This window comes from Bubalus kerabau, chromosome 17 (assembly GCF_029407905.1).
Source record: "Bubalus kerabau isolate K-KA32 ecotype Philippines breed swamp buffalo chromosome 17, PCC_UOA_SB_1v2, whole genome shotgun sequence".
NCBI classification, from domain to species: Eukaryota; Metazoa; Chordata; class Mammalia; order Artiodactyla; family Bovidae; genus Bubalus; species Bubalus kerabau.
Genome location: NC_073640.1, coordinates 58,545,070 through 58,559,950, shown reverse-complemented (window position 1 = coordinate 58,559,950; position 14,881 = coordinate 58,545,070). Strand labels below are relative to the sequence as shown.

The window sequence follows — 14,881 nt, the reverse complement described above, 5'->3', positions numbered from 1 at the left end:
GGACTCCTGGCTTAAGAATTAAGGTGATGAGAGCATTAGGGTCACATGTACGTTGTGGGGGGTGGAGAAAAGCTGAGTGAGAGGGTTAGGTTTTGCCTCTTTCCCCTGCTGCCGCTGCTGACACATTCGGTATTTCTTGAACTGATATGCAGCGCATCTGCCCAAGGTGGGCGCTGCATGGAGCCCAGCCAGGTTAGGCGCAATGAAAGCCCAGGCTCCTGGGTCTGAGGGAGGAGGAGGCTGGGGTCCTGGACTCCAAGGTCTGAGGTTGAAAGGGTAGTATTAGTTCACTAGGGCTGCTGTAACCAATCCCACTAATTGGGCGGCTTCAACCACAGACATTTATCATCTCACAGTTCTGGAGACTAGATATCCAAAATCAAGGTGTTGGCAGGGTTGGTTCCTTCTGATGGTGAGGGAGAATCTATTCCAGACCTTTCTTACCTTCTGGTGGTTGTCTGGCAGTCTCTGGTGTTCCTCGACTTGCAGAACCATCATCCCCATCTCTGCCTTCATCGTCACCTGGTGTTCCCTCCTTCTGTGGGTCTGAAATGGCCCTTTGTGTAAGGACACCAGTCAAACTGGGTTAGAGCCCACATGAATGACCTCATCTTAACTAATTATATCTGCAATGATCCTATTTTGAAAAAAGATCACATTCTGAGGTACTGGGTGTTGGGACTTCAGTACCTGGATTTGTGGGGGACATGGTTCAACTTGTAATGAGAGGGTTGGGAGTATGGGGTCCTGGGAGAAGAGGAAGCTGGAAGCCAGAATTTCTCAGTGCTTGGGGAGAAGACTGATTAGCGGACAACTGAAGGACAATTTGGAGGTGACCTGAATGTTCCACAGGCATCTCCAGCTTAATTTGGCCAAACAGAACTATTGACTTCTCCCCCATAAAGCCCCTCTTTGGCCATCTCAGTAAATGACTTTGCTGCTCACCAGTTGCTCAACTGAGAATCCCCGAGTTGACCCAGCTCTCTCCAAGTCCTGCTGGCTCCTCTTCCAAAATGACTCATGGGTCCAGGTCTCTCCACCTCTAGTCACACCCTTTTATACTTGGATGACCACACAGCCTCCTAACTTACCCCCCTGCTACCGCCCCTGTTCACCTCCAAATTATTCTGCAGCAGCCAGCGACTCCTCCTGCAACATCAATCCAAGTACGTCACTCTCCTGCATCATACCCTTGGAGGGCTTCCCATTTTAAAGATACATTCAAAGTCCTAACACAGCTGTCCAGGCCCCAAATTTTCAGCCCAGGCATCCCCTTCATTTCCCATCACCCCATCCCCACTGCATCACTACTGTACACGCACATTGAGCTGCTGTCACTTACTCCAACATAATATACTTTTCCTGCCTCAGCACAAGCCATTCGCTATGCCTGGAAAGCTCTTCCGGGGCATCTCCACTGAGCCAGGTACTTCCGCACAGTAGGCACTCAGTACCTATGGGTTCATCCCATGTGTTCTGTGCGGAGTTGTGTCTGACTCTTCGCGACCCAATGGACTACATATAGCCTGCCAGGCTCCTCTGTTCCATGGAATTTTCCAGGGAAGGATACTGGAGTCGTTCAGTTGTGTCTAATTCTTTGAGCCCCTTTGGAATGTAGCCCACCAGGCTCCTCTCTCCATGGAGTTTTTCCAGGAAAAAATACTGGAGCGGGTTGCTATTTCCTTCTCCTGGGGCTCTTCCAGACTCAGGGATAGAACCTGCATCTCCTGTGTCTCCTGCACTGCAGGCGGATTCTTTACCCACTGAGCCATCAGGAAGTCCGTGCAGTAGAGCGAAATAAGGGGAAGATTGTGGTGGGACTATTAATCTAGGAACCTCATTTCCCATGACTTTCTTGGGTCAAAGGTTCCATTTCCATGGAACCTTTCAGAGGAGTTGGGAATTCTATTTCATTTGGGAACTCCATTTCCCATCATCCCCTGGGGTTGAAATGAGCAGGCCGGGTCTCCTTTCCCAGCATGCCTAAATGCTTATGTAGTGGAGGAGGGGATGGGGGATCAGCCTAAGGGAAATTCCCAGACCTCTGGAATGGTTCTCCCAACAGTGGGGTGGCGAGCGCTGCACTGCCTGCTGGAAGTGTAGTCCAGCAGCCTCACCTCAGAGTGCACCACCTCAGCACTGTTAACAGCGTTTAGGAACTTTCTTGCCTGTGGAAGCCTTTGGTCAAGGGCGGGGCCAGATCTTCCTCACCTCACTGGCAGCATCTGACAATTATGGATTCGGTCCCTTGGGGACACAGAGGACACAACAGGTGGGAATAACTGCAAGTCTGGCACATCCGGGGGCAACAGGCTTCCCTTCCAGCCTGGGCTTGGTCCTGGGCCTGTCTGGGGTTGTGGTTTCTTGTACTAAATCCCCCTCAGCTGCAGGTCTGGACATAGGAGAGACACATGAGCCTGTAGACACCCGTCTTGGGATCCGTGCGCTTTTGTTCTCTGGGGACACCCCAAGCTGGAAGGCAATAGGGGACAGACCTGGATCTGAGGCTCAGGGGCACCCAACCCTCCAAGGTTTCACCCTCAGAGGAAGTGGTCCTTACACTCAGGAGGTTGTCAGATTCCTGGGAAAGATGTTATAAAACTGCAGGTTCTCAGCGCTCTCTGCCTGGTGTTAAAATGACCTCCAAAGGATGACTGTCATGTGGTTAAGAAACCTAGTTCAAACCGCCCAGATCCCTGCCCACAGCCCCCAGCCCCACTCCACCAACACTGGGCAGACCCAGCCCATTTCCGACAGCACTGGCCTCTGGCCCAGCACCCTGGGCAGGGCCTTCCACTCGCTGTACCCAACACTTCAACCTTCATCCTTCCTTTTTCCAGATTTGTCCTTCCACACCCTCCCAGAGCAGTCCCCCTTCAAAGCTCTTCTGGCTCCTGGCTTTGTCCTCAAAGCATTAGCCCAGCCCATCAGGTATGTGCTTCTCCTCAAAGACCACAAGCCTGTGTGAGCAAAGGTGGAACAAGTGTGTGTCTGGATGTCAAGTAATGTCTAGAATGAGTGGTGCACCTTATCCGGGAAGCTTTGCATACCTGCACTCAGTGCCCTGCAGCTCTAACTGAAAGCTAATTCCAGCCAAGCTAAGCTCCTCCCTTTACTCCACCCTCGCAGGCTCCAGGTGAGACCAGAACTGAGCCATCCCGGAGGCGTGCACATGCTGCTACACGGTCAGCACTGTTTTCACACACGTCATGAAAGCTACCAACAGATCAGCACTCCGGGCCCTGGTCACGGGTGGGGGTGCTGGGCCAGCTCTGCCAAGCACCTTAGCTCCGTGAACCCCGAGAAATAAGGTGGGTCTTTAGGCTGCAAGTGGTTAAATAATTAATAAGATTACCAACAGGGTGCTAATTACAAATAAGGAGAGGAGAGGAGCTAGAGGTGATGAGTTTTCCAAATGAGGAACCAGGATCCGAAGCCCCGAGGCCCAGGGGTCCGGCCACCCGGGCAGGGCAGCTCCGAAATAAATAATGGAGTGGGGGGCAAGGGGTCAGGGCTGCTCCTGCTTCTTCTTGACTGAAATTCTCTTCTTCCTTGCTGCCAGCATCTCATAGAATGGGTCCACGCTCACAGCGGCCCTGCGGAAGGGGCGGGGTTCCAGGGTGAGGGCTGAGGAGCCTGGGCCCCTGGCCACCCTCCCTTCCCCCAGGACTCTGGACCCCTGCTCACTGGATGGACTTGATCCACTCGTCCTTCTCCTCCTGAGTGGGGGCCGAGATCCGGTACACCATGTGGTTCCCCTCAACCACCCGGCCGTCGGCCTCTGTTTTGCAGGCTTTGATGAGCTGCCCCTTGTTGTTGGGGATGTACAGCTCGAAGCAGTTCTGGGCAGACAAGGGAGAGGAAGGACGGCTAGAAGTGCCAGCCCTGGGGCCAGAGGAGCCCTCCACCGCCAGCAGGACAGGGTACAGGGAGGGTCTTACTGGTTTCCGGGGGTCGTCCACCTCGCGGATGCTCAGATTCTCCAGCGGAATGATTCCTCGGGGCTCCTTGTCCTGAGAGAACGAGTTTGACAGGATTCAGATTCCGAGTCTCCCCTGCGTCCCAACCTCGGTCTTGGGAGTCCGCCCCACCCGGCCCGGCCCCGGCCCCGCCCTCACCGTAGTGTACTCAAAATAGTAGAGGCAGTTGTCGGTGAGGATGAACCAGCGCCGCTTCCACGTCTTCACCCGGCCCCCTGGAAGGGAAGGGGGGGAGGGGGCCTGGGCTCAACAGGGGGCGGGGGGCCTCTGAGAGGGCGGGGAAGGGGGCGAGAGACAGAGCGCAGGGAAGGTGGGGCGGTCAGGGCCTAGGGCAAAGCGATGCGTGGGAGGACAGACAAGCAGGGACAGGCGAGGAGTCTGGGCCCTGCGAACCGGTCCACCCGCCAGCGTGGGGCTCTACGCTCTCTAAGCCTGTCTGTGGACCCGGGTCCGGGCCCCCAGTCCCTCTCCTGTGGGCCCTGAGGCCAGGGCATTCCCCTCCCTTTGTGTCGTGTTGGGCAGCAAGGATGGGGCCAGCTGTATACCTACCTCCTGGGGCAGACAGCGAGAAAGCAGGCAGGACCAGGCGAGGAGGAGGGAGGGCGCAAGAGTGGAGTGCCCCCAAGAGCCGCGGGCAGGCGGGGGCAGGGAGGGATGCGCAGCGGGTGGGACAGAGAGAGCCGGAAACAGCAGAGAGAAACACACAGAGAGGGAGGGAGGGAGAGAGAGGGAAGAAAACCAGTTACATCCACACGAGGGGGTAATGGCCAGACCCTGTCCCTCCGGGGAGGCCCAGGATGCTGAGCTGGCCACGAGCACCTCCCAGCGTCAGTGCCTGACTCCAGCCCCACTCCCAGGATCTATCCCAGCCGGGCAGGCTCTCTGTTGCCACGGTGACGATGGGGCAGTCATCCCCAAGAGGCAGAAGAGGAAACCCCCAGTCCTTGGGCCAAGGTGGCCATGGGGACCCCTGTTAGCACCAGTAGGACCTGTCTGTGTGACCTTAGGACAACCACTTGCCCTCTCTGTACCCCCATCTGGAGATCCACTCAGGCCCACACCTTCCTGCTGCAAAGTGACCTACTTCTGGGCTCCTTGTGGTCCCGGAAGAAGTAAACAGCAGCAGTAAACACTTTTATTAACTATCTTTTTCACTATAACTGCTACCAGTACCACTGATCCCCTTTCCTGTATTTCACTGTTTAAGAGGTGCCTTTTATTTGGCAAAACTAATACAATTTTGTAAAGTTTAAAAATAAAAAAATAATAAAAAAAAGAGGTGCCTTTTACTAGTAATCTTGTGCTGCGCTCTGGTCAAATCTGGGTCCAATGCCACCTCTGCCCTGTGGCTGCTGGACAGTGAACGAGCCTCAGTTTCCTCATCCAAGAAATGGGAGGGAGTCCAGCAGCTGCGGGGAGGTGGGGCGGAGTGCAGTTTGGAAGAGAACCAGTCTCTCAGGAAGCTGCCCTTCCGGTTTTTCTTTCCCCGCCCACTCACTGCCAGGGGCATCATTTGACCTTCCATAAAGAATCTAAATTCCTCTGGGATCCCCCAAGCCTGTCTGCCTCCTTTGGAGCTGCTGCAGGAATCCATCTGCCCCAGCAAGTTGGCTGAAAGGAGTGATCCACATTTCGTGTGCACCAGGGACCTGCCTCCGTGGCCTGAGAAGAGATTCCCCCTTCTAAGAACACAATTCCATGTGCACCCCTCTGCCACCCCACCAGAGGGTAGATACTGAGACTTGAAAGGAGGAAAGGCCTGCCTTGAGCCTGCACCTGGGCTGGAAGCTTCCTCTGGACCATACCCCTGTCTGGGCTGCTTCCACTGTAATTCCTCGCCAGATTCTGTCTCCCTGGGGCAGCCATTCACCACTTTTCCATTAAAAAGCCACTGCCAACCTTCCCTAGGCACCTACTATTTACCAGGCCCAGCTCTGAGCCAGCAGTTCTCAACCTGGGCCACACATTGGGAACTGCCTGGAGAGCTTTCAACATGACCAATGGCCTATCCTGCCCACAGAGACCCTGATTTCATGAGCCTGTGGCCTAGCCCCTGTGGTTTCCAGGTGAATCTCCCAGGCAGCCGGGGTGGAGAACCGCTCCAGCCCTCAGCCAGCTGCCCTTGCTGGACCTCTGCTAACTGAACCAGAGTCCACTGGTGCCACGTGTTCCAAGGGGGACTGGCACCTGTCCCACCCATCCCACTGTGGCCAGGGCTCCCGATTCTCCTAAGTCAGCCAGGGTGCTTCCCCTCCCCACGTGCGTGCTAAGTCACTTCAGTCTTGTCTGACTCTGTGACCCCATGGACTGTAGCCCGCCAGGTTCCTCTGTCCATGGGATTCTCCAGGCAAGAATACTGGAGTGGGTTGCCATGCCCTCCTCCAGGGAATCTTCCCGACTCAGGGATCAAACTCCCTGTCTCTAAAGTCTCCTGTGTTGGCAGGAGGGTTCTTTACCACTAGTGCCACCTGGGAAGCTCTTCCCCTCCCCACCAGGAACCAATCCGACCAGCTAGAAGTGCATCTGGGCATTCCGGGACCCGTTTCTGCAGGCTCTTTACTGCCTACAGGAGACATCTGGGGAAGGAGGACACTTCTAGAACAGCCACCATGCTACAGGGCTGAGGAGGAGGCCACAGGAAGTAGGGATAAAAATACAGGAGTCTCAGAGTGGGTCTGCCCCAGACTCCCAGAGAGTTCCTGCCAAGCAAGGTAAAAGGCCCAGTTCCTTGGGTTGTTTTGTTTGCTACAGCTGAGAGCAGCCTGAGTCATGAACACTCTCCCCGCAGACAGGGCCTGTGCTCTTTGGTTCTCAGCTGTGTCCTCAGTCCCTACACCAGGGCCCGGCAAGGGGGAGGGCTTTCATAAACTTGTGTGGGTGAACAGAAGGGGTGAGGGAGCACCGATTCCAAGGCCAGCCCTGGGCTTGGGCCCAGCACAAGAGACCTGATTTCGTTCTCAACCCCACTTTTCAGATGTGGCTACTGAGGTTCAGAGAGGTAGAATCATTGTCCTAAGGTCACACAGTGGCTATGTGTGAAAACAGAGTCTAGAACCTGGGCCTGCTAACTTCCCCTACTTGCAGAGGCAGCCAGCAGTCAGGAAGGGACGTACCCAGCTTAAGGAGCCAGCCCTCCCGGTCCGGGTTGAAAAAGGTGTGGGTCAGATCATTGCCGTCATCCTCGGGGATCTTGAAGGGCTCATTTCGGATGCTGTCGTATAGATTCTGAGGGGTGAAGGCAGAGTCAGCACCTCGGGGCTCCTGGGATCCTCCCAGGCCTACTGCAGTGGGGAGGGGGCTCACTGGGAGCCAGTGAGACCACGGGTGGGATGGCCAAGGGAGGGAGGAGCCTGGGGAGGAAAGGGAAGTAGAAGGGGGAAGAGTGGAGGGAGCTCTGGCGAGGAGAGAGGGAGGGAAAAAAGATGCAGAGATGGAGACAGTGGAAGAGCTTCTAGATTCTGAGACAGACAGACAGACACACAGACAGGGGAAAATGGGACAGACCAAGACCCTCAAAGAGTCAGAGGGCCAGGAACCTGGATTCAATCCTTGGTCGGGAACTAAGATCCCACATACTGCCTGGCGCAGCAGAAGAAAAAATAAAATGAAAAACAGAGAGACAAAGACAGGCAGCCAGAGAGAGAGAGAGAGAGAGAGAGAGAAGACTTAGGCAGGCTGGTGTGACCATGCAGTCCATGGGTGGCGAGGCAGTGATCCTGGGTGGTGGGGGGCTCAGGCACTGAGAGGAGAAAGAGGGATGGAGCTGAGGGGGCTGGGGGGCGGGGGGGAGGCCTGACCCTGAGCAGCTCCTCAGGCAAGTCCCCGCCCTCGTTGATGCCCCGGTTCATGGCCACGAAGCGCTCCAGTCCCGGCTTGTCCCGGACGTTGGGGTTGTGGAGGCTGGTGTTCAGCATGATCACAGCGAAGGACAATACATAGCACGTGTCTGCACCAGACAGTCATGGGGTGATGACTGGGGCATGCGAGCCTCCGGGACCCAGGAGCTCAAGTCCCCCCCCCACTCCCAGCTCCCTCCTTCCCCAGGACCCTAGGGCCTGGGCCCCTACCTGTGGACTGGAAAACCCCAGGGTTGCACAAGCAGTAGCGCTGGGCAAAGGCCTCCATCATGCGGTCGATCTTCTGGGCTTCTCCAGGGAGGCGGAAGCTCCAGAGGAACTGCCTGCGGCAGAGACGAGTCGAGGGTAGATGCCAGGACTGGCGGGGCCACCCCCCACCCGCTCTCAGTGCCCATGGGAGGAACTGGCCAATGAGGGCGCCACACCTGTGGCCAACCTGACCACTGAGCGTCGGCCAGGAGACTCTAGATGATGTATATGGAAACGCCCTTTCTTTCTACCAAGGTTGCTGCATGAAACAGATGGTTGCTTGGGGCCTCTGCTGTCATGTGGGAGGAGGGTCTGCTGTGAGCAGAACCCACCCCCGTGGCGAACACAATCAAAAGCTGTCCTTCCCATTCCATTCAAGTGCCTGGATACGGCTATGCCTGAAGGAAGCGCTACTGTGGACTTTGGCAACACTCACGTGCAATCCATCCCCTAAGTTTTGGTTCTGTTTTTGCCTTCAGGAGGGGGTGATCATCACTGGTAAAGAAAGCCCAGACAGGTCCCTTCCTGCCCTTTCAATCCCATTCTTCTCACCTGAGGGCCTGTACCAGGTTGAGGTCAGTGAACTCATGCAGATCCACGAAGGCATGAAGCACTGCCAGATTCAGCTCTTCCCTGGGAGGACAGGGACAAGGTCACGGGCAGGAAGAGGCTTGGGGAGGTGGGGGTGGAGAGGAGGTGAAGTACTGGGGAGGCTGTGGCCCCTCTTCTGCACAGCGGCTACCTCTGTAGCCAAAGTTTCGGCCAAGCCCCCATCACAGGCCTGGCACGGGGTAGGGACACTTGGAACGCTCCTGGGAAGACCATCTGCCTTAAGAACTCTGGTGTAGCTGAACTCTGTGCAGTTGGGAGAAACACAGCAAATGTGCTCTGCTGGTCACCTCTGGTGAACCCCAGATTTCATGGATGCCCAGAGATGGGCTCCTATCCCCCAGAGACCCACGGAGAGTCCTGGGGCAGCCCAGATGCCCACAAAACCAGACCCACAGTGTCAGACAACCGGACTGTCCCTATGCACTCTAGATGTCCACAGGCGATCCCCAGACAGCTAGAGATGACCCCCATGCTCCCAGACCCTCCAGTCCCCATGCCCCCCAGCTGCCCACAGACGGTCTCTGCACCAAAGATATCCAGAAAGTTCCACACAACCCAGATGTCCACACAAACCCTAGGCATCTCACATGGTCCTCTGCACCTCAGACATTTCAGACGGTCTCCGCACACCCCGGATGTGCACCAATGGTCCCCAGGTTTCCCAGACTTCACAGAAGGTCCCCATGCACCCTGGGAATCCAGATGGTCCCCACACACACCCGACATCCACAGGTCGTCTGCTTGTGTCCCAGAAGTCCATCAACTCCCAGGCACCCTAGACATCCACCGCTGGTCCTCATACACTCCTGATGTCTCATGCACCCTATGCTTGTAGGTGGTCCACAGACCCCGGACATCCACAAATGGCCCCCATGTTTCCAGATGTCCATGGGCCCCCCATGCTCCCCAGATATCCACTGATGATGACCCCTCCCACTTCCTGCATCACTGTCCACATCGCTCCCATGCACACCAGCTGTCTTCAATGGTTCTCACGCTCCCATACCACCCACAAATGTTCTCCACTCTCCTGACATAAATGGGTGGTGGTCCCCGCATTGCCCAGATGTCCGCAAAGGCCCCTCCCACACCCTCCACATGCTCACAGATGATCCCCAGGTTCCTCAGAAGGTCCCCCACCCCAATCTCTTTGTCAGTCCATTTTGTCACAGTCCAGTTGCAAGGCTGATCTATCAGGGCCTCTCCTCAGCAAAAGCTGGGTGCAAGGGGCAGAGAGGAGATGCCCAGCAGGTGCTGGGTGCAGGGGGCACGGTTCTCACCTCTCCCCCAGGTAGTCCCCAATGGCCGTCTTGTTCAGGCCCTCGCCCTTGTACAGGAAGCGGGCGATCTCCTCAGGTGTGTTCTGCAAAAGTTCGTTCTCCACCAGGAACTGGATGCCCTGGTGGGAAGGGCTGGGTCTCAGTGCTGGTGTGCTCAGAAAGACACCCCCAGAAACCTTAGCCTCCAAACCCACACCCATCCTCAACAGAGCAGGGCCTGAGTTTCACTTTCAGGCTCTTTCCAGGCCCCTAAACACTGCCTCTCCGGTGGCCTAGACTTTGCATCTACTGCTCCCTCTGCCTTTGCCTGGTTAATTCCAGTTCCCCTGGAGCAGGACCTGGCAAGGAACAGGAGCTCTATGAATGTCTGCTGAATGACTTTACAAACTACCATTGCTTCTGGCAAGAAGAATAAAGTGGGAAACTGTTAGAAGACATCACACAAGGAGCTGTGAGGGTCAAGACTCAGGCTGGAGGAGGGCTTTCTCATGCTCTCTTGATGTCTTGAGGACCATGAACTGAGGACCCCTCACTCTGGATCCTGGTTATCTGAGTCTAGGGGCTCCCTGAAGGCAAGGCAGCATCAAACCCTACACTGGGTCCTATGCATTTCCTGGTGGAGCAGCAGGCCAGAGGGAGGCCCGAGGAAATGGTGTAAAACGAATGAATGAACGAACGAACGAACATCTTTTCTCCACCAGGTAAACACTAAGTCATCCTTCACCTGACCCAAATATCCTCCTGAGGGAAGCCCTCCTTGATGCCACCAGGCTCACTCCTCTGAGTGTCCACAGCCCAGTACCTCTCTTTCTGTCTTGGCACTTCTCTGTCCATATTCCCTACCAGACTCAATCAAGTTCCTCCTGGTGACTCAAGAGTGACAAGAGAAATGGGTCCTAAAATATGAGCAAAAAGGAGAGGAGGACCACTCAGGCAGGAGTTCCAGCATACACAAAGATCAGGAGGTTGAAGCACTTGGTTAGTGTTCAGGGAACAAATACTGCCAATATCTGGATCCAGGGATCAGGACCAACTCTGTCCACCTAAGGCAGACCTTTAACCACCACACTTCTGGAACCCGGAGATGCCAGAATCCTATCTGGATGTCAGCTTGGCCGATCCCAGCCCTGTGGCCCCAAGCACCTTTTTGGGGTCCATATTAAACTTCTTCCGGCCCATTGCCATCTTCCGGTTCCGTTGCAAGGTTTTGCTGCAGGGGCAGAGAGCAGAGGGTGGAAGGTCAATGCCTGGGCATCCCTGGCCCCCGCCTGGCCCCATGACCCCTAGGCTCCCTGCCCTAGCCCTCACCTGCCCTCATTGGCCTCCAGACCCTCCACCTCGCTCATGGCTTCGCTGAGCTCCTCCCGCAGGCGCTGGATCTCCACCAGCAGCTCCTGCTTCCGCCGTCGAATGTTCTCCAGCTCCATCCGCTCCTCCGGAGTCAGGTCCGGGGGTTCTGGGGGAGGGGATCAGGGGCGGGAGATCAGTTCTGGGGACTGGGAGCCTGGACTTCCGAAATCTGGTGAAGGACAGGGCTCCTAGGTTCATGGCGAGGATGAGGATAAGAGTCCCGCCTCCAGTGAGTGGAAGAAGGGGCCGGGGGGCCTAGATTCCTCAGTCCAGGGGAGGAAGGGCTGGGAATCTAGACTCTTAGTCCTTGGGAGAGAAGGGGGCTTGGAGCCTCTACTCTTAGGTTTACACGGGAAAGGGGGCTGGAAGCTTGACACTGCGGTTCATTACTTGCAAGGGGCCTGAGGTCTTGGTTTTCTGCCTCCATTCTTGGCGAGGTAGCTTGGGACCTGGGTGCCCGGACTCCTGGGTCCATGGAAAGTAACCATGGCAGGGGAAGCTAATGACAGCTTGCGAGAGTGAAGGAAGGGGCGGGGCATCGAAGCCCCCCGCCCCGGCCCTAGCGGAATCTCTGTGGCCCCCACGATTTCTCCCCACCCCACCGTCCCCAGAAGCCCCCCTTCCCCTCTCCCGGCAGGCACTGGGCTCGCCCGGCCCCTCCAGAGGGAATGGTTCCGCCTCAGCCTCGCCTCTGCCGCTCCATCCCACCCCCTCCCGCTGCCACCGGAAACAGGCTCGGCCCAAACAATGGCCTGGAACGCCCGCTCTCTTGCCCTGCCGGAAGCCCGTCCCGCGCCCCACAAAAGCGAGGCGACTACAGGGCCGAACAAGCTTCTCAAGGCGCGTCGTGGGAGGGAGGTCGTTAGCGGCGGAACGTTCGGGCCGAAACGCTCCATCTGCTCCCAGCTGGCCCCGCCCCTCCCCGACTTACCATAGACACCGTCCTCCATGGCGGCTAGGAAGGCCCGCGGGGAGTCCGGGGCGGTCCCGCCGGTCGGGCCCGGATCCGTGTTGGCCCGCGGGCTCGGGTGAGCCCGCTCAAACGCCCCGGGAGCCACCGCCGCCTCCTCAGCGCCAGTCCTCAGCGCTGAAAAGACTCTCCCTTCGTCTCCCAACCGCCCCGCCAGTAGGGACCGCCCCTCGTTTTGACACCGCCCAATCCACGGCGTGCCCTCTCTTCTGCTCCGCCTCCGAAACCGAAGGATCGCCCTCCAGGGCCAATAGGCGCACTAGAAGCAGGCGTAGCAATGTCCAGCCCAAAGTAGACGGTCTTTGGGGCCAATTGGAGTGAGAGCAGGGGCCGGGCCCCGCCTCCGAAACCAAAGGGTTCTTGGCAGGCTTGCCCTCCAATAAGAAGCCTCGAAAAAGAGTTGGATGGAGGCGGGACTAAACAGACGCAGAGGGAGGACTACGCCTGCGCAAGGGCTCTGCGCAATAGGATACCAGGTCAACCGAGCCGGGCCTATAGCAATACGTTGCCAGGGGGCGGTACTTTGTTAGGCTTGTTGCTAGGGGGCGGGGCCACAGATCCCTGTTGTTTCCGTGAGCCACACCTCCTAGCTGGCCCTCCTGGCTTTTGACCGCAGTGGTTGCCAAGCAACCGGGAGCCGCTTTGGCTCACTTTCCTTTTGGCCCCCTTTCTCAAATGTGCTGGCCTCTCCGATCTGCAGACCCTTTCCTTACCCTCCTCCTTTGACCTCCCCCATCCACCTCAGCCTCTTCAGAGTCAAGGAGTGGTGAAAAAAAAGACTTTCTCTTTCTTCCAAATGCTGCGCTTTTTGGTCTCGGTCGTGGAGAATGGGACTATAGAGGAAGGCCAAATCCAGTGAAAGGACAGGCTCTGCCTTCCTGCCTCTCGCAGCCTCTCAGTTTCCTCCCTCTCTCCCCCAAACTCCTCCCTTTATGTTAGCATCCTTTCCCCGCCCAGGACAATTCCCCTTTCCTCAGCATCCTTCCATCTCTGATCCCTTCTCCCTTCTCCCTTCTCCGAGTCCTTTCCCTCCTCTCTGACTGTCTCATTTCGCGTCCCCCTCCTCTCATACTCTTGCTCTTCTCCGACTCCTCTGGCATCTGAAGCCATTTTCCCTCCCCCGCCTCTCATTTCCATTCCTTGAAGGCAAAACAGGTGCAGGGGCCTGGCTCAGAGGGAGAAACTGGGCACACCCCCATCACGGACAGGTCCCAAATTGGGTGTGAGGGTCGTGTCTGGGCCTCACTCATCGTCCCAGAGTTCGGCAGGCGGGGACAGATTCCAGGCCAGGACCTGGTTAAGCTGACAGATTAGACACGGAGCCTCCTAATCCCCTCAATGACCTTTATGAGTGGCTCAGGCTCTGCCCTCCCTACCAGAAACGCAGGTTGTGCCAGCCCTGACCCCACTCGCTCCCCTTCCAAACAGAACCCTTTTCCTGTCCCTTCACCTCCAATTTAACACCCTTCTTCATGCTTGGGTTTCCATTGTCCCTCTGCCTACTCCAGCCACCCAGAGGTCGGGGAGCAGCCAGCTAATTAATCCCATCCGGTTATTATCTGGAGATTCTGCAGGATAAAGGGAGGTGGGGAAACAGGAAGGGGGGGAAGTGGGTTGACGCAGCACTGGGACAGGCTGATGGGCAATGACAGTGCCTGCCTTCAATCCTGGCACACAGGGGTGGGAACATGTCCTCCTTGGCACTGACTCCTTCTGCAACTGGCTTCCACCTGCTGGGCATTTAGGTAGATAGCAGCACGGGCAGAGGCCAGATTCAAGGACCCATATGTACCCCAGACAGGAGAAGGCAATGGCACCCCACTCCTGTACTCTTGCCTGGAAAATCCATGGACGGAGGAGCCTGGTGGGCTGCAGTCCATGGGGTCGCTAAGAGTCGGACACGACTGAGTGACTTCACTTTCATTTTTCTCTTTCATGCATTGGAGAAGGAAATTACAACCCACTCCAGTGTTCTTGCCTGGAGAATCCCAGGGACAGCGGAGCCTGGTGTGCTGATGTCTATGGGGTTGCACAGAGTCGGACACAACTGAAGCGACTTAGCAGCATGTACCCCAGAAGCACACTCCCAGACACACCACTGGGGTTCCCAATAATTTGACCTGGGGGACAAGCCTCCCTAAAGATATACATTCCCCTGACATTCAGAGGTAACTCCTCCTTCCCCTGCCCCTCCAAGCTGGGCCAGAAAGGAGGCGATTCTGGCCCTTAGCCACAACCCATATTCTCCCTTGCCTGCCGTGTCATGCAGGCATCCAAGTTCAGACCTAGCTTCTGAGAGTATCTGCCATCCCTGTTGCCCCCAGAAGGCCAGGCATTCCAGCATCTGGTGGGGGCGGTGGACTGGGGTATCTCCAAGACCCCCATTCTACCCTCAGTGAAGAATAATGCTAGTGGAAAGGCCCTTGGACAACTTCAAGTTCCAATGCCCTGTTTTTTACGGATGGGAAAACTGAGGTGAGGGCTTCCCTGTGGTGCTAGTGGTAAAGAACCCGCCTGCCAGTGCAGGAGATGTGAAAGAAGGGGGTTCAATCCCCAGGTCAGGAAGATCCCCTGGAGGAGGGC

At 56.6% G+C, this 14,881-nt stretch overlaps 1 protein-coding gene across 2 annotated transcripts; it reads right to left on the bottom strand.

The window, feature by feature from the left end:
* Window positions 1–3,325: 3,325 nt before the first annotated feature.
* Window positions 3,326–12,495, bottom strand: CYTH2 (cytohesin 2). 2 transcript variants are annotated; one of them, XM_055551890.1, is made up of 12 exons: window positions 12,260–12,495; window positions 11,287–11,434; window positions 11,122–11,188; window positions 9,979–10,088; window positions 8,639–8,719; window positions 8,048–8,160; window positions 7,778–7,926; window positions 7,093–7,205; window positions 4,119–4,197; window positions 3,942–4,013; window positions 3,688–3,842; window positions 3,326–3,596 (listed from the first exon to the last, which is right to left on the bottom strand). In XM_055551890.1, the coding sequence occupies exons 1-12, from the start codon at window positions 12,276–12,278 to the stop codon at window positions 3,509–3,511; spliced, it is 1,194 nt and encodes a 397-aa protein (XP_055407865.1). In that variant the 5' UTR covers window positions 12,279–12,495; the 3' UTR covers window positions 3,326–3,508. The 2 variants fall into 2 exon arrangements, with proteins under 2 accessions (XP_055407865.1, XP_055407864.1); XM_055551889.1 differs by having other exon boundaries at window positions 4,119–4,195; window positions 7,094–7,205; window positions 9,979–10,097; window positions 12,260–12,494.
* Window positions 12,496–14,881: the final 2,386 nt, after the last annotated feature.

Coding starts and splice junctions, on each gene's coding strand:
- CYTH2 (XM_055551889.1), bottom strand. Junction 7,927..8,047: donor TGGGGTTTTCCAGTCCACAG/GTAGGGGCCCAG, acceptor TGTCTGGTGCAG/ACACGTGCTATGTATTGTCC. Junction 4,014..4,118: donor ACTATTTTGAGTACACTACG/GTGAGGGCGGGG, acceptor TCGTTCTCTCAG/GACAAGGAGCCCCGAGGAAT.